The following is a 19,698-nucleotide window of genomic DNA, read 5'->3' on the forward strand; positions in this document are numbered from 1 at the left end:
TAAAAGTGTATTTTTTCCATTGTTTTTAAGATAATAATATTGTCGTCACCAAAAAATATAATAGCACTACATTAAAGTGGTATAATCAATTTTTAAAAAACTTAAAGTGTCATTTTATCATAAATCTTCCTTTTTTGTTGTTTAACAAGTGGTCTAGAAAGTAGTTATTTTTAATATAAAATGTTATTTTCCGTTGACATGTTTAAGAAGTGGCTTAAATTTTTTAAAAAGTCTATTTAAATAAATAGATCAGACTTGTGCTATAAAAAAAAGTACAAAGTTTGATAGGTCGAATAATTTGCTATCTAAAGTAAATGTAAGAGGCAAAACAGTTAGAATAACACATTTTTCTCTTATGTGCAAACGAGTAAGAAGAAAGATATCCCATATTTGTTGCCTACACTAATGATTATTTATGAATTGTTTCGTTTCATTTGTAGATGTTTTCAAGTGGTGAAACTAATTCTAACTCTATAATTTTTTTTTTTGTTGAGAAATCAATTGTGAAAACTAAAAGCAATATTTTATAAATCAATTCACTCAAAATCAATTATCGTCAAATATAATCACAAATACACTCCTGCACTGGATGATGCGGGCTTTGTTCACATAACTTAGAACAACACCCTTAACTTTTCTCCTTTGTGTTTGTACCTCCCCAATTCACTAATGCACCCATTATAACTTCATATTTATTCATTCTTTCATTCATTTCTAATAATACGATTGATTTTCACAAAGTAATGAACTATATTAATACAAGTGAAAAATAACTTAGCAGAAGACTACATAATTAGCCGTGTCAATTCTGCATAATCTGTCACATTTTCTAACATCTCATGATAAGAAATATAGTTAATATATCAACCACATTAATGTCACCACTAGCATACACTACTATGAAAATTGCAACACAACAATAAGCTGTGATGTTAAATATATATTCTATCACAAATCATTGGATAGTTGTTAAGAAAAGAGAAAAAGTGAAATGAATGACGTAGAGAATAACAGTTCCATACAATATGGGATTGAAAAATATTTTGTATTACATATAGATTCAAAAATTATTGGGAATATACAGAAACAAAGAGAGTCTTCAAAGTATAAGGTAATGTGAGATTTATAAATCACTATATACTTTTATTTCTAGATTTTTTTTTCCCTCATTGAGTGAATAAGGTCTTGATTTTTACTAATGATGCAGTTACATCTGTCATATTAACTCTTGCCTCAGGTAAATCTTCACAACACCTCAATGCTAAAACAAAAATAGAGGATACATGAGCTAAAAGTTCATGAATTTCTTTCCCATGCTGTGAGACTAATTTTGAATCCACAACTTCCATAACTGAATTGTGTATTGATTCACTAATCCAAGTTTTCAAGGTTAATTCTTCTGCAAACATTTCATCTGTTGGCTTCTTTCCTGTGAAGATTTCCATTAGCATTATTCCAAAGCTATACACATCTCCTTTAACTGAAATTACTCCCTTAGATCCATACTCTATATTTCAACATTAATCACTATTTAGTAAATATTCTCAAACATAATTAACCTAAGATTGATTAGATCAAATATAACTTAGAAGAGAAGAAATTACCTGGTGCAACATAACCAATTGTAGCTAAAGTCTGAGTATGAGCTTTAGATTGTCCATCATCCAAGAGCTTTGAAATCCCAAAATCACTAACATGTGCAACCATATTTTCATCCAGTAACACATTGCTAGGCTTCAAATCACAATGAACCACTGGTATTGAAGAACCATGATGAAGATACTCCAATGCAGATGCCACATCTATCATTATAGTCAATCTTTGCAAGAAACCTAAAAAATAGTTATCAGTGTATAACCATTTTTCCAAGCTTCCATTTGACATTAACTCCATTACCAAAGACCTGAAATTAACATTTGAACAACTGGTGATGATCTCAACAAGATTTCGATGCCGAAGATTGCGCATAGCATTGCATTCTGCATTAAAGCTTTTTGTTGTTGCTTCCAATTTCAAGTCAAGTACTTTAATTGCTACCATCTTCCCACTAGAAAGCATTCCTTGATACACAGATCCAAAGCCACCCTTTCCTAGTAAATTAGTCTCACTAAATCCATTAGTTGCTTGCACAAGTTCAGAATAGGAAATCCTTTTTAAAAGCCCTAAATTTGTTGATAAATCTTTTTCAAGTGGATTTTCAACTTCTTTCTTTTTGTGCATTTGAAGTACTATGCATGCAATAGCCAAAATGCCCAACACAACAATTATGGATGATATGCATACAATTAATAACATCTTTGTTTTGGATTTTTTCCTAATTTGTTTATCACATGGAGGTACTTGTAACTGAGGACTACCACAAAGTGCTTCATTATTCATGAAAGATTCAAATGTGAATTTTTTGAATGGCCCTCCATTAGGAATCTCTCCTTGCAATCTATTGTATGAAAAGTTAATGTATTTAAGATAAGAAAGTGACTCTAAGGATTTTGGGATCACACCAGTAAGAAGATTTTGAGACAAGTCCAAGAAACTCAAGCCTACCATTTCACCAAGTGATTCTGGAATTAGCCCTTTCAATTTGTTATCTGCCAAGGACAGAGTTTCTAAAGTTCTCAAGAAACTTATGGTTGCCGGAATGTTGCTTGAAATTTGATTTCTTGACAAATCTAACAGTATAAGAGCTCTAAAATTCTTAATCTCAGGTGGAATAATTCCAGTTAAAGCATTGGAGGACAAGTTTACCTCTAAGATATCATTGAGATTCCAAAATGAGGAAGGTATCTCAGAGGCTAACCTATTAGATCCTATGTAAAACTTTCTAAGAGAAGTCATATTTCCCAAACATGTCGGTAACACTCCTACAAGCTTATTGCTTGTTAAATTCAACTCACTCAAACTCGTAATGTCACAAAGCTCATCAATGATGGATCCTTGCAGGTCATTGTAGTCAAGATCCAAAGACTGAAGTTTTTGTAACCCTTTAACAGTCTTTGGGATCGATCCATTTATATTGTTCCTACTAAGAGATAATCGAATCAGGTTGCTCATGTTTCCGATTTCTAGTGGAATATTTCCATTCATTCCACAAGAATTTGCCCAAAAGTGTTCTAAAGTTAAGTTTCCAATGGACTTGGGAAGTTTTAATTGTAAGTTGATCATCTCGGATACTTCAAGATGTTTCAAATATCTGCAACTAGTCAGTGAAGTTAGGAAGTTGAATTCAAGAGAATCATCTGTTGTCAAATTATTGCCACCTAGGACGAGTGATTCGAGGAATGTTAAATCTCCAAATGAGTTGGGTATGATTCCACTAAATTGATTTGAACTCAAGTCAATTATGACGAGATTTGAAGCATTGGATATACTATTTGGAATTTTTCCAACAAACTTGTTTCCGTACATGTGTAGTTGCTGTAGGTTAGGAAGGCCAAATCCCAGATTTGATGGAAGCATGCCTGAGAAAGAATTTTGTTCAAGATGCAAATATTCCAATGTTGAAATGTTGAAGATTTTCAAAGGAATAGGTCCGCTCAAGCTGTTATTTCCCATTTGTAGAAGCTGAAGTTGATTGAGACTGCCAATCTCCATTGGTATCGAACCTAAAATCACATATCATTGAGAAACAACAAATAAACAAATTACATGTATAAGATGATGCATAGCAGTACCGATGCATGAAATGCTTAAGCATATTTGGCTTAAAGCTAAAAGTATATCCCAAACACAACCATAGTCATAAACAAATATCATGAGAAATTTCACTAAGTAGGAATCTCAGAATACCCCCTCTAACACATATTTTTAAACACATAAATATCTTTAGAAGTATTCACATAAATTTCAACCAATAAGAGACTGCGTCGAGAAATATGTTTTAGAGAGTATGCACGTTGCTACTTGCTGGTAGTGTTTTTCCTTGATTGCAGATATCAGTACCATAAAAGTCCGTTTGATAGAATACAATAAACTATCACATACTGCCTTTTCTATATTGTAAAATTGAGGGTATACCTGAAAAAAAGTTATCCTGTAAAGTTAACGTTTGTAACAATGTGCAGTTGCCAATCGATCGTGGAATGGCTCCTTCTAAATGATTACCGAGTAGAGTAAATATTTCAAGTTGAGGAAGTTGATGACACATCTCGTCTGGAAGAGTTCCATTTAAATTGTTACCATCAAGGCTGATCTCTCTCAAAGAAGAGATGCTGAAGAGGGATACAGGAATTTCACCTGTATGTAACATAAAATATGGAAGTATTTTTTAGGACAGGCTACCATAATGTTTAACTTAATCTGAAGTTTGAGACTATCCCTTTTTAGAAAACTTTTGGTAAAAATGAAGTTTGGTCCAACATTGTTGACATTTTTAAACATAAAGCACTAATGTGAAAACTATATTTAAGGACAATGATTTATCAAAAAGAACTTATAATTATTGATAGAGGTGGTAAATCTTTTTAGGCAAGGTAATGGTTTTGAAGAAACAATAAATAAAATCTTAAATAATATGTCGGCAAAGATATCTTACCCTCCAAGTTGTTGCTAATAAGATACAAAGATTGAAGCTTTGGCAAGTTTGCAATGTCAGCTGGCATATGTCCTTTGTCAAAATTATTGAAAGATAGTATCAATTCTTCCAACTCTTTGCAATAATGCCAAACATTTGGCATCTCACCAGAAAGATCATTAACATAAAGATAAAGTAATCTAAGGTTTGGAAGTCCTTGACAAACATTTGATGGAAGAATGCCAGTCAGATTATTAAAACCAAGTGCCAAATTTTGCAACGATGAGCTGTTGAACATTAATGTCGATAATATGTTGCCTGAGAGAAAATTGCGTTGAAGGTTTACCGTTCTCAGTTGTGTAAGATCACCAATTCCTTTAGGAATTTCACCTTTAGTTCAACATAGACAAAGAAAAGACATTAAAAATGATATAAATAATAAATGTCTTTTAATAAGCACTAGGTGGCCCATCCTTCTTCATGATATAAATGAATAGTTCACACAGTGTGTTACAGCAGCTACACCATGCATTAAGATGTAGAGTCGTTCGATCAAAAAGAGAGAAAATAAGAATTTTTCTTTATTAGATCCAACGACTTTATACTTTGCTACACGGTGCAGCCGCGACAATGTATCCACAAAAGTAAAGTTAATTAAACTCAATCACATGCATGTTATGATGTAATAGTGTGAATATATCATACCAGATAAAGAGTTGTTTGCTAAATGAATTTCTTCAAGTGAAGACATGTTGGATATTGTTGTTGGTAGGATTCCAGAGAGCTTGTTATTTCTAATATCCAAAATCCTCAACATACCAAGTTGACTAATGGCATGTGGAATGGTTCCTTTGATGTGATTTGATTTCAAATTTAGATATTCTAACATTGACAAGTTGGATATAGATTGAGGAATAACTCCAACAATATTGTTTTGCCGAATATCCAATTGTTGAAGTTTTGATAAGTCCCCTATCCTTGAAGGAATTTCTCCAACAAAATCATTGTTGCTCAAATTCAACAATTTCAATCTCTTCAACTGAAGTAACTCATGTGGTAACTCACCATGGAAACTATTTCCTTGTAGATCAAGAAATACAAGGAAAGAGAGATTTCCCAATTGAGGGGAAATTGTACCTTCAAGGTCCATGTTACTAAGATTCAATGCATTTACTCTTCCATGATGTTCATCACAAGTAACACCAACCCAATTGCATGAAGAGAAAGAAGAAGTAGAAGAGGAAATTGACCAATTTCTAAGCATATGATAAGGATCTAAGGTAATTGAGGATTTGAATGCAAGAAGTGAAAATTCATCTGTGGTGATGTTTTTTTTACTACTTATAGCTAAGCAAGTGAAGAAATAATAATAGAGTGAAGTAGAGAGAATACAGAGGCAAGAGTGAAAAGAGTATAACTTGGCCATTTTCAATACGATATTATATGCATGAGTCTAAGCACTGATGATGATGATATTATATATAATATTAATATACACAGGCTTATGTTTATTTATTTTTTCCTTCAAAATTAAAAGTGTATAGTTATGCGTGACTAAGTGTCTTCCCACCTTGTTGCACAAGAAAACACAGTCAACTAAAGTTGCTATATAATGTAATGATCCAAAATGTTTCCAACACACAAAGTCGAACATCAATACCGTATGTGCATATAATTTCTGATATTTATATTGTTTTTTCTTCCAACACCACATACATTTGAGTTGTATTTTATACAATGTCAGATGCTGTTTCCATTTTTTTTTTTTTTTGGTCTTATCGTGCATGCAATTAATTATTTAAAAATTTAATTAATTTATTTTTCAATATAAAAATTTCACTTTTGGATTTAGTAATATGTATTCTTAGTACACTGAAAACTCATTTTCAATTTGAGAGGGAATATATGAATTAGCTATGACAAACTTTGTATCCGTCTGGCACCTAATGAGTTAGTAATATTCATTATTAGGAGGGAAGCAGCTACGACATTCGCCAACCATAATATAATAGGGAACTTCTATCGTACACTCATAATTTTGAGTGTACCGGTACTCTTGTTTCACAAAATATATAAATTAAAGATCACTTTAATGAAATAAAAAGGTATTTGTCAATATTTATATTTTAGAAAATATCATTTCATAAGAAAAACCATCATTTCATTGTTTATAAGGATCATATTACAAAATTTACATTTTGTCATAAAAAATAATCAATATTTATTGTTATGAGTAATAAAAATTCTTAAAAATTAAATTTTATTTTGTCGAAACTTTTGATATATAAAATTTAATTATCTTAGTTGTCAATGATAGAAAATAATTATTTTTCTTCAGAAAATAACTCATTTATTATTAATTTTACGACTTGGTGTACTGATACACCTAAATTTATTGGGTGTACTATAGAATTTGTCAATATAATAAGGTGCTAATTAGGCTACAGTTGGTCAAATTTATCCAAAAGAAAATGAGACTAGAGAAAATCTCTCACTCTATACTAGACTAGGAATTGGTACCTTTTCAAGTAATATGATGTATATTCTCGATCTCACCAAACACACCTTCCTCTTCACACTGTCTCGTTAGTTGTAGGAAAAGATTCGTTCACATGCTGAGAGAGGAGAAATCAACTATACATACGATAAAGAGAAGTACAACCAATTATTCATTCAAGTCGAAGACCTAACATTTAAATCCAAGTCAATTACGTACTTCATGCATTCACATCAAGATTCAAAATTTGATTTTCAAAGTTTTCATGCATTCACATTTGCCCATGACATTCCTTCCTTGTATAAAGTTTTCACTGCAGTCACAAATTTACCACATTCAGTACATTATTAAAAACTGCTTTAAAATATGGACGGCCTGATCTTGATCAAACAATCATGGATGTTGATGAATTCTTACTAGAATTATCATTCTCTAGAGAGTTGATGTCCTCCTTTTCATTTTTGTGTTTTGCACTATCTCTACTTTTATTTTCCTCTTTTACTCATACATACTACTTGTGATGGACATATCATTTCTTGCGAGTATAACAAGTCTGACTAATTTTTTTTCCCATGCTTGCGTCAATATTGTATTGAAAAAAGCCGCATATTTATTTTTCTTCTCTCTTTCACATTAGTATAAATTTGACAAGATTTTTTTAACTCTCGAGTTAATTCTTAAACTCTTACGAGTTTATGATTTTAGGTCCAACATGTAAAAGAGTTTACGATTCTAACTCTTAAATTAATTCTTTAACGAGTTACCTCTTAAAATTAATTTCAACCGTTGCAATTCCGTTTATGATTTTATGAAAAGAAGTGTGACATTCCGTTTAAGATGTGAATACTCTGATTAATTAAATGAAATTTTATGTTGGGAAAACGGGGTGTTACAAGTACCATTGTCAATTGTAGATTTGTTTCATTATGAGTCTTAATAATATTCTTACATCACTTTGATAAATTTGTTTCTTTGCAACAGAAAAGTCAAGATGAAGAGTCAAACAATCTATTCATTTTACAAGAGGAAGGCCGATGATATTGAAAAAGATGAAGAAGTTATAATTTCTTCATCTGAACTTGAACAAGTTTGTGAGAATCCAAGAATTGAAGAAAATGAGCCTCGTCCTTCAAAGTTTAATAGAGTTAACCCGGAAGACATTGAGAATTCTTTAGAACGTGATCCTGAAAAGCGTATTCCAATTTGGCAATATCCACCGAATCAAAAGGATGCAATACGAAGAGCGTATCTAAAATGGGGTCCTTATCAAACGAAATTAGAAAACTATCCCTTGTCTGGTGAGCAGAAACATCCAAGGCGGTTTCAAGACACTTGGTTCAGCTTGTTTCCTTCATGGCTAGAATATTCACCGTCGGAAGATGCTGCATATTGCTTACAATGTTATCTCTTTAGCAAAAAACCAAGCGGACGCCCCGGGTCACAAGTATTCATTTCTACGGGTTTTAAAGGTTGGAAGAATGTTAGGAATGGAAAACGTTGTTCCTTTCTTAAACACATAGGGAAGGATCCTTGCTCACCACACAACAATGCAATGAAAGATTGTCAAGACTTTTTGAATCAAGATGTGCATCTTAGGAAAGTTATTGAAGTGCAAAGTTCGAGCCAAATTCTGAATAATAGACTATGTCTGAAGGCTTCAATTGACATTGTTCGTTGGTTAACACTTCAAGCTTGTGCTTTTAGGGGTCTATGAAGGAAGTTAATCAAGAAATCAAGGTAATTTTCTTGAACTGCTAAAACTTTTAGCATCTTACAATGATGAAGTTGCAAAAGTTGTGTTGGAAAATGCTCCAGAAAAATGCAAGTATACTTCACATCAAATTCAAAAAGAGCTTTTGCAAATTCTTTCTAGTAGGGTGGGAAAACATATTCGTGAAGAAATTGGTGATTCTAAATTTTGCATCGTTGTTGATGAAGCTCGTGATGAGTCAAAAAAGGAACAAATGGCTCTTGTGTTAAGATTTGTTGATAAAGCTGGTTTGATACAAGAGAGATTTTTTGATGTGGCACATGTTAATGACACTTCTTCGTTAACTCTTAAGGAAGCAGTATGTGGTATACTTTCTCGACATAACCTTGATGTTTCTAACATTCGTGGTCAAGGGTATGATGGTGCTAGCAATATGAGAGGAGAATGGAATTGTTTACAAGCACTTTTTATGAAAGATTGTCCTTATGCTTACTATGTCCATTGTTTTGCTCATCGGTTGCAACTTGCCTTAGTTACTGCATCAAGAGAAGTTACATCAATTCATCAATTCTTTGAGAAGTTGGCTTTTGTTGTCAATGTTGTTGGTTCTTCTACTAAGCGCCATGATGAGTTACAAGCTGCTCAATCAGAAGAAATTGCAAATTTGTTAGAGACAGGGAGATTGTAACCGATAAAGGTAAAAACCAAGTTGGTACTGTGAAAAGAGCTGGAGATACTCGTTGGGGATCACATTTCAATTCTATTTGTAGCTTGATAAGTATGTATGAAGCAACTTGTAAAGTTTTAAAAATAATTGCAAAAGAAGCAAAAAAATTTGCCCAACGTGCGGATGCCGATAGTTCTTACAATTATTTGAATTCTTTTGATTTTATATTTATCTTGCATTTGATGAAAGAAATTATGGGAACAACAGATTTGCTTTGTCAATCCTTGCAAAAACAATCTCAGGATGTTGTTAATGCTATGCTTTTGGTTCGTTCAACAAAAGCTCTTATTCAAGATTTGAGAGAAAATGGTTGGGATAAATTGTTTGCCAATGTGGTGTCTTTTTGTGAAAAACATGGTATTGAAATTTCTAACCTCAATGATTGTCATTCAACAATAAGATTTTGACGTTCTCGTCTGGAAGAGAATCAGGTAACAATAGAGCATTATTTTAGAGTTGATTTTTTTTTTACTACCATTGACTAACAATTACAAGAGTTGAATAGTAGATTTAGTGAGCAAGCAATGGATTTGTTGACTCTAAGTTGTTCTTTGTCTCCCGAGGATGGATATAAAGCTTTTGATGTTGACACTATATGTACTCTTGTTCAAAAATATTATCCCATGGATTTTAGTGATCATGAGAAGATTAAATTGCCATTTGATCTTCGACATTTCCTTTTTGACGTTCGCTAATCATCAACTTTCAAGAATTTATAAACTATTCAAGCATTGTGCTCATGTTTGGCTGCCATGGACAAAACAAAGAATACTTCTTGATTGATAAGTTGTTGCGCCTTATTATGACTCTTTCAGTTTCTACAGCCACAACTGAAAGATCTTTTTCAGCAATGAAAATTATCAAGTCCAAGTTGAGAAACAAAATGGGCCCTGGATATCTAGCAGATAGCATGTCAGTTTATATTGAAAGAGAAATTAGTGCATCTATTAGTTTCAAGTCAATTATTGATGATTTCAAGTCACTCAAAAAGCGTAAAATGTCACTTTAAATATTTAATTATCGATTTGATGTATTATGCACTTTAAATTTTGAATGATCGATTTTTGGTTTATTACTTAAATATGTTGTATGAAATATGATTTATATATTTTAGTCTATTTTTTATGGCGGCCATCCCAAACAATATTGTCTGGCTCTGCCAGTGCAGGCATGCCTAATTTTAGCAACAAAAAACAAAGTGTAAATAAAACAATTTGCACTAAACAACTATGTTTACAACCAAGTTCAGATGATCATTGATATAAGTTTCTTATCTTCATTACAATTATAAGAATTTGAAAGTATGAACTGAGTTTTTGGGAAATTTAGAATGAAAAATAACTATTCTCATGTCTAATGCTCTCATGAATATGTATGAAAAATGCTCTCATGATTTTCTGTATTATCAAGGATTTTTACTCGACTGTATTCATCACTGCGACCACTAATTCTGATTATGATAGTGTTATTTTTGAATTTAAAAAATCAAAAGTATTGTCAAAGGAATTATCGGATTGAGTCATGACCAGGTCGCTCTCTTTAAGACGTTTCGCGGCACTATCCAAGTTGTGCAAGGTAGACTAACAACCACGCCGTCTCCAGGATAAAACAGCCTAAATCACTGTTACGATTATACACTGCACAGTATACAATCGCTCGAGATATACACCTCTAAATATAGTCTAATCGTTCGATTAAAAATATTCAATACGGTACGTAGCCGCTCTATTAGAAACCAAAAGGGACAGAAAGGAGTAGAAGCAGAAGAATGACTCGTTAAAATAAGTCGAAGGGAGAAGAGAGGAATCACACAGGAATCATCAACTTCAAAATTCGGTGTAAAGAATGAGGGGGGCGAGCTCTCCTTTTATAGGAAGAGTTCGTAACGAAAAGTGGGTGTGATATATATATTTTTGTAAGCGTTCACCCGTTCACAAAAGTGGGTACATCAAGGGCACACCCTTAGAGGTCACTCTATCCTTATATAAACACTTTCTAATTGGTGTGGCTCACCAATGTGGGACATTTTTTAAGTCCCGCACTCACACTAGTTCTTACATTGTGTTTTTCTTATCCAATTTTCTCACTAAATTCAACTAGTGTTTCAACAGATAGTTACCACAAACTCACAAACATCTAGCAACACACTAACAAATGATGCCGAAGCAACACCAGCAAGTATTTCAACTGCTGATAATAAGCAATTCAAAGTTTAAGTCTCAACGATGAAATTTTCTAAAATACAACTTGTTATGTCATACTATATTATATCATTTGTGTATATTACTACCAAGATGAGATTCAATTAAGCTCTTTTAACTTCCATTTTGCTACTCATGTCATTACTGTTTTTCACCATGCAAATATTTATATCTAGACCACTATGAATTGTCGTTCCTCTTTGATACCAGGTGCTTCTTTGAAAATGGATTCAAGTTCTCAGGATCTAAGCATGCTTTCCTTCCAATATCGTTAATTTTCTTTAAGTTCCCTGCAATTTCCATTTTGTGATAAAACTTATATGTTTCTTTGTAATTTATTTCCAAGCAATTAAATTCCAAGTCCTTTAAACTTTCAAGCATTTATATTTCAACTCATTTACTTTTCAGCAAACTTTACATTTCCTTCAATTTATCTTCAGTAATTTCATTTTCCCAATGAAGAACTTGACAATATATCATTTTAAAAGTTTTTTCTATATTCAAGTCATTTTATCTTCACTAATTTCATTTTCCATCATTGTCTTTGATATCCTTGCAATTTTATTTTCGTCTTTTAAAAATGCGTAAAATCTCACAAACTATATTATTCGAGTCATGAACTTTATAAAAATCTACACACACATAAGGTCTCACAATTTTGACGGTTTAACATGCTTCGGTTAACCAAAAACCATCCTAAACAATGATGTTAATCTATTATTTATATATAGTAAAAAAATTAATCATGTATATAAATTAAAATTTTGAATATTTTCTTTATATATAATCCCACAAGTTAAGTCTCAATGTAGCTCATCCGATTCACAAGAAAGGGTTAACCTTTGTCGACAAATGAATTAACCAAAGTTCAACTAATCACAAGTTAAACTAATTGTAACTCATAGATTCATAAAAGATGTAGAACCTTTGTCAACCAATGAGCTAACCACAATTCAAGTTTATCTGATTTAAAGAGAGATCAAACATCTGTCAACCAATGGAGTTCAAATACCTAATTAATATGGTTTAATTACCATAAAAAATTGTAATCCTTTTTTAAATTTTTATAAAAATACATTTTACAATCTTAAAGAAAAATATTTATTTTACATTCAATGCATAAAAAATAAAAATAAAAATCATTCACTTTTGTATAACCCAAAAATTAAGCCTTTTTGAAAAAATAATTAGTCAAATTAATAATGATTTTGAATAAATTTTCAAAATAATCATTTTTTCCAGTGTAGTTATTATCCAAGGTACACATTTTTTGTATGAAATCGAAAGTATGTACACTGTATTATGTAAAATCAGACATTTTTTTTAACACTATATAAGTATAATAATTCTTTAAAATGAAAACAACATCATTTCCCAATCCTAAGTTAGTCTTTATGATTCAATGCATTTACCAACTTCTACGTTTTTTTTTTCAAAATCTTTAATTATGTGGTTTCTTTCATTTCAAGTTGAGACAAAATATACTGTGTGGTGTGTACTGCTATGCAGCTTCATAATAAAATCTCTCTTGCTCCCTCCGTTTTAATTTATAAGCAAAAAATACTAATTCACACTTATTAAGAAAACTAACACTTAGTGATTTGAGATATAATTTTTTGTGTTCTTCCTAAAATAAGTTTCATGAAAAGATGTAAAAATAATTCTCATTGGTTAAAAATTATGGAGAAAATAAAAAGGAGAACAAATTGAATGCAATTTGCATTTAATTTTACATTGAAAAAGATGATTTGTTTGAAAAAAAACATAATAATGGCATAAAAGTTGGTCTTTTTTACTTATATTTTGAGATAAAGAATATGAAATTTTTTTACTTATATTTTAAGACGGAAGGAGTATTTATTTATTTATGTCGCATCCAACGCCCGAAAGACTTTTGTTTAGCCCCCGTTGACTGACTTATCAACACCAGGTCAAGTCTTCGGTACTCTCTGCAGCATGAACCCCACATATTCAGAATTAAAGTCTGATTGGTCATTGAAAACTTATTAACATGTATCGAAATTCTAAAATATGGCAAATTCTATGGTACATCTAACAATTTGAGTGTATTGGTACACCAAATCCTTAAATTAATAGTTAAATGAGTTATTTTTTGTAGGAAAAAATATTTTCTATCACCTATAATTATAATAACTAAATCTTATTTACCAAAAACGTCAACACAATAAAATTTGATTTTTCTGAATTCCTATCACTCATAATAGAGAATTTTGATTATTTTTTACAATAAAATGTAGAAAAATTTAGTATGATTTTTCTAAAAAATAAAATGATGTTTTTTCTTATAAAATGATATTTTCTAAAATATATATATATCAACAAACACCTATTTCTTTCATAAAAAAATGATAGTTAATTTATAAAAATGTAAGCGAGAGTACCGGTACACCTTAATTTACGGGTGTACCGTAGAAGTTCCCCTAAAATATAGCCCCACCCCCCGTTGACCGATTTATCAACATTAATGTACTCTGCAGCAATTTATATGTGTTTCCTTTTTTGTTTTTGGTTGATAATACTCCATCCGTTTCAAAATATAAGCAAATTTTATTTTTTATGTTCAATCAATTAATGATATATGTGGTTTATAATATGAACAACATACATCATTAATTGAATGAACCTAAAAAGTAAAATTTACTTATATTTTAAAACGGATGGATTATCTATGAAATGATACTCTAAGGGGGGTGTATTGGATTAAGATTTTAAAGGACAATTTTTGTTTAAAAAAGTTACTAGGATTTTAAAAGACTTTGCAAGATTTTGATGACTTTGATGATTTTAAAAGACTATTAAGAATTTCAATGGATTTAATTTATAAGATTTTAAAGGATTTAAAATGATTTTATGGATTTCAAGAGATTTTATGAATTTTAAGAAATAATTGAAAAAAATATCATAACACACTCTCTTTCACAAAATCTCAATATAAAAACTCTTTTTTAATTTTATTTTTTACGGAAGAGTTAGAGCTAGAGAGAGAGGATGAAGGGGGGGGGGGGGGGGGGGGGGGAGAGAGAGGAGATGAGAGGAGAGGAAAAGAGAGTAAGAGAGAAGGGAGGAGAGAGAGTAAAATCTTAAAAGAAAAAAAACAATCCTAAGAAATCTCATGTTTTTATGAAAGACTTTTTCATGCTAAAATTTCATTAGAAAATCCCACAAAATCCATCAAAATCTGATTTATTAAACAATCCTTCAAAATTTGAATGATTTTGAATACTACTAGACTTTTTTTAAGTGATTAAGCGTCTTGATTGAATACCACAAGACTTTTTTTAAATGACAAAGAATCTTGATTGAATAACACAAGACTTTTTTTAAATTGGAAAGAGTCTTGATTGAATACCACAAGATATTTTCAGTCTTTTAAAATCCCTTAGAATCATGATCCAATACCCCTAAAACATTTTAAGTACCTAATTAATGTGGTTTAATTACCATAAACATGATACTACATCATAAAAACTCACATAGATCAAATAGATAACTTATTCAATAAATCTAATAACCGATTTATTTTAGTTATAATTATAAAAGAAATGCTAACGCCTTAGAACATTAGTTAAAAATATTTATATAAAAAGGGTCCTGTTAACCGGTGCCCCGGGGCACTAGTTAAACATACCATAAAAGGAAATTATTATCATAAAAGGAAATTGCTTTTGACTTTATTATAAATTAATTACACAATTTTAATGCATTAACTACTATTTAATTTCCTTTTTCATATCCTTAACTAGTGCTCCGAGAAACCAGTTAGCATTTCCCATGTAAAAATTATGCATTGGAAATTGATGAAAAGTGGAATATTAAGTATAAGTAACCACCTCGGTGCTTAGACTCTCATGCATCGTATTGAAAATGCCTAAGTTATACTCTTTTCACTCTTGGCTCTGTATTCTCTCTGCTTCACTCTATTATTACTTCTTCACTTGTTAGTTGTGAGTAGTAAAAAAAACATAAAACCGATGAATTTTCACTTCTTGCATTCAAATCCTCAATAACCTTAGACCCTTATGATATTCTTAGTAATTGGTCAATTTCCTCTTCTACTTCTTCTTTGTCTTCATGCAATTGGGTTGGTGTTACTTGTGATGAACACCATGGAAGAGTAAATGCATTGAATCTTAGTAGCATGGGCCTTGAAGGTACAATTTCTCCTCAATTGGGAAATCTTTCTTTCCTTATTGTTCTTGATTTACAGGGCAATAGTTTCCATGGTGAGTTACCACATGAGTTGCTTCAGTTGAAAAGATTGAAATTGTTGAATTTAAGCAACAATGATTTTGTTGGAGAAATTCCTTCAAGGATAGGGGAGTTATCAAAACTTCAACAATTGGATATTAGCTATAATAATATTGTTGGAGTTATTCCTCAATCTATATTCAACTTGTCAATGTTAGAATATCTACGTTTGACATCAAAGGAACCATTCCACATGCAATTGGTCAACTTCGTCAGTTGAGGTATTTGAGTATTGGTAATAACAGGTTGCTGTCTGGAATGATACCAACAACAATTTGCAACATGTCTTCACTTGAAGTAATTTATTTAGCAAATAACTCCTTATCAGGTATGATATACTCACACCATTACATGATAACATGCATGATTGAGTTTTTTTAACTTTATTTATTACACGTGTGTGGATACTTTGCATTGTGCAGCAAACCACAAAGTCGTTGATCTAAGTGAGACAAATTCCAATTTTATTTTTCTCATTTCGATCTAACGGCTGTGTAAGTGCGTGCAGTGTAGGTGTCATAGGGAAATTTAATTCAATTTTACACACTTATTAAGCCTTCTTTAGACCCTTGAATATAAATTAAATACATTAGTTTTATTTATTTTGAAGAAATTCTTTAATTAATTAATCTTGTAATCCCTCCGTTTTTTAATATAAGCAAAATTGACTTTTTAGGTTCATTCATTTAATGATGTATATGGTTCATAATATGGACCACATACATCATTAAATGAATGAATCTAAAAAGTAAATTTTGCTTATATTTTTTTTTTGCACAAGCTAAAATGAAATATATTAAAAATGCGCATGAAACAATTTTGCTTATATTTAAATACGAAAGTATAAATGAATGTGCATTACATGCCAGCTAATATATGAATCATTTTAATTAATGTCTTTCCCCTCTCTCTATACATGTATTGAACTAAAGGAGAAATTCCCAAAGAAATTGGTGATCTTTCACAATTGAAAATGGTCAACCTTCAAGATAATTTCCTCGTAGGCAACATATTAATGTTCAACAACACATCATTGCAATACTTATATCTTGGATATAATAATATGACCGGCATTCTTCCATCAAATGTTTGTCAAGAGCTTCCAAACCTTAGATCACTCTATCTTCTTCATAATGATTTTTATGGTGCAATGCCAAATGTTTGGCATGATTGCAAAGAGTTGGAAGATTTAGAATTGTCCTTAAATAATTTTGACAAAGGACGTATTCCGGCTGACATTGGAAAATTGGCCAAACTTCAATTTCTGTATCTTGCAGATAACAACTTGGAGGGTAAGATATTTTTGCCAATATATTAAGTGTTTATTTATTTTTATTTAATTCTTTTAAATATTAAGTTTTTATTTATTGTTTCTTTAAAGTTACTACATTGCCTAAAAATGTTACCACCTCTTTCAATAATTATAAGTTATTTTTGAAAAATAAATGCCCACAAAAATAAGTTTAGCTTACGTAGCTTTTGACTTCCCCACTCCGTCTTTGACTTCCTATAAAAAAACAAAAAAAACTGCAACCTGGGTGCAAAAGGGATAGCACTTGGGTGATATTGTGGTTGGTGACATTAGACAACCACAATGATGTTTTTTTTTGTACATTTGTGACATTGTGGTTGGCCAATGTCACCAATATCACCAACTACATGTCACTAAAGTGCTACTCGTACAAAAGTGCATTCATGTTTGTACAAATGTACGTATGAGAGAGATATGTCCAAAAATAAGAGAGAGATTTAAAATATAATATGTATATAAAAGAGAGTTGTCCAAAAATTATCACAAAATGATTGTACAAATATCATTTCTCATTTTTTCCCTCACTTATTTATTCTCACATTATATGCATTCATGCTAAGTTCGATTTGCTTATAAAGCTTGAGTATATAAATGAGTCCCAAATGTTTTAATGTCACAACTTTTAGTTTCCACTTTTAATTAAGTAAACTAATGTGCATCATTCAAAATTTTAAATTACTTTTCACATTCATGTTTTGTACCTCTAATAGGGTTCTAGATTAACCACTATATGTTACTCCCTCCGTCCCGCAATAAATTACCTGTTTGAAAATGTACAATTTTGACATAACTTATTTTGATCATATTTTTCTACTAATATATAAAGATAAATAATATCATATAAGATGTCGTTAGATTCGTCTCGATGAGTATTTTCAAAATATCAAATTTTCATAATTTTTTCCAATATATTATTCAAGATATTTAAACTCAAAATTACGCATTGGTATGCGTAATTGAATCAACTGTGTCACTTATTAAGGGACGGAGGGAGTATAATATAAAATCCAACGAAATTAATAAGATCTATTTATTGAAAATTGTGGTGTTGAATGATGAAATATTGTTTCTACCTAAAAGGAGTAGAAACAATCTGAAATAGAGGTGCCGCCTCTAAGACTAGCACCGACTTCATCTTCTTTTGCTGTAGTCTTCTCTTCATGTTGATCTTGTCTTTAGGAATATAAGTTTCCTGGTATTATTCAATGAATGATTAATAACATAACAAGTTGAGCAAAAAAGTGGGAGTTTTTCATATTCAACATCCGCATTAAACACAGCCATCTTTTTCTTGGTAAAACTGGACTAAACCACACCAAGCCTTGTGTGTCAAAAATAGTAGTAGTAGGTAGATTGCATATTCAACGATTCCTCGCTATTACTTTTCTTTTCTTTGGTTAAAAAAAACATAAGCTTAAATGCAATTTTGATCCTCTATTTTTAAATTTATTAAGTTTTGATACCCTTTTTTCTTTTGATCCCCTAGTTAAAAAGTCAAAGCAATTTTCTGAACCCCTCCCATTTAAGTGATGTGGTGCTGAGGTGGTAGTAGTGAGTTGAACATATATCTGATATGTTTAATTCATGTTACCAGAATAATTGTACCTCTCATGATACGATGCTTTTATGAACTCTGTTTAATTCTGGTGTACTTAAAAGCCTTCTGAGCTTGAAGAATATCTTATTTTTCAAGAAAACTGTGTTTTATACAAAAATCCAGTTCAGGGTAGCTCGCTCAACGAGTTTCTGCCCGCTTAGCGAGGCTGACAATTCAAAACAGGACTACATAGCTCGATTAACGAGTCATCCCCTCGCTTAGCGAGGATGACAGACAACACAAAAGCTGTCAGGCTCGCTTAGCCACCAAGATAGAACATCAAAAATTGTGAAAAATCGGTTTTCAACCATGTCATCACTCACTACCCACGCTTCTAAATCATATTCTTGTAAGTTGTTTTATAATCCAAAGGTGGGGTGTCTATCTAAAGGAACCCACCATGACATTCTAGATTCTCTAAACAGCTTCTGCTACAGCTTAAGCTCCTGCCTCTCTGAAACTTATTGATTCTGCCTTCAGCTTTTATCTCAAGCAACAACTTACCTATAACCTTATCACTTTTTCTATTACTATCATTCCTCATAATCACTTTTCTGACAGTTTTTCCAAAACAACTTATTTACAGCTTATTGGTTTTGCCTCTAGCTTTTGCACTCCAACAACTTATTCAATCCCTCAAAAACAACTTAAGCTTCAATTTTTAGCTTATGCCTCAACTTCCATGCCGTTTTCCAGCATCAATAATATCCAACTTCAAAAGTGTTTTTAGAATTCATTTCTAATCCAATACAACCCGTAACGTAAGAGCAAGGAGAAAACCAAAATCTCATGCGGCAACTTTTGCAAACAGAACCAATTCCAAACAGCTTCAGCTCAAGTAATTAAACACCAAAGCTTTAACGCACATGCAGCA

At 31.4% G+C, this 19,698-nt stretch overlaps 2 protein-coding genes across 2 annotated transcripts; one reads left to right on the plus strand and one right to left on the minus strand.

Annotated features, from left to right (window-relative positions):
- Positions 1 to 1,014: 1,014 nt before the first annotated feature.
- On the minus strand, positions 1,015 to 5,940 carry LOC25485993 (probable LRR receptor-like serine/threonine-protein kinase At3g47570). The gene is made up of 5 exons (XM_013607137.3): positions 5,216 to 5,940; positions 4,532 to 4,900; positions 4,015 to 4,233; positions 1,605 to 3,602; positions 1,015 to 1,507 (listed from the first exon to the last, which is right to left on the minus strand). Exons 1-5 carry the CDS (start codon positions 5,934 to 5,936, stop codon positions 1,167 to 1,169), a joined length of 3,648 nt encoding a protein of 1,215 aa, XP_013462591.1. The 5' UTR covers positions 5,937 to 5,940; the 3' UTR covers positions 1,015 to 1,166.
- A 2,058-nt stretch (positions 5,941 to 7,998) lies between these two features.
- Positions 7,999 to 9,406, plus strand: LOC112419258 (zinc finger MYM-type protein 1-like). Its single transcript, XM_024776467.1, has 2 exons — positions 7,999 to 8,680; positions 8,775 to 9,406. The coding sequence occupies exons 1-2, from the start codon at positions 7,999 to 8,001 to the stop codon at positions 9,404 to 9,406; spliced, it is 1,314 nt and encodes a 437-aa protein (XP_024632235.1).
- Positions 9,407 to 19,698: the final 10,292 nt, after the last annotated feature.

The sequence above is a fragment of the Medicago truncatula genome, chromosome 2 (genome assembly GCF_003473485.1).
Source record: "Medicago truncatula cultivar Jemalong A17 chromosome 2, MtrunA17r5.0-ANR, whole genome shotgun sequence".
Taxonomy (NCBI): Eukaryota; Viridiplantae; Streptophyta; class Magnoliopsida; order Fabales; family Fabaceae; genus Medicago; species Medicago truncatula.

Coding starts and splice junctions, on each gene's coding strand:
- LOC25485993 (XM_013607137.3), bottom strand. CDS start 5,936: ATGGCCAAGTTATACTCTTTTCACTCTTGCCTCTGTATTCTCTCTACT. Junction 4,234..4,531: donor TATTAGCAACAACTTGGAGG/GTAAGATATCTT, acceptor TGTTACATACAG/GTGAAATTCCTGTATCCCTC. Junction 3,603..4,014: donor ACAGGATAACTTTTTTTCAG/GTATACCCTCAA, acceptor ATGTGATTTTAG/GTTCGATACCAATGGAGATT.
- LOC112419258 (XM_024776467.1), top strand. CDS start 7,999: ATGAAGAGTCAAACAATCTATTCATTTTACAAGAGGAAGGCCGATGAT. Junction 8,681..8,774: donor GGCTTCAATTGACATTGTTC/GTTGGTTAACAC, acceptor TAAAACTTTTAG/CATCTTACAATGATGAAGTT.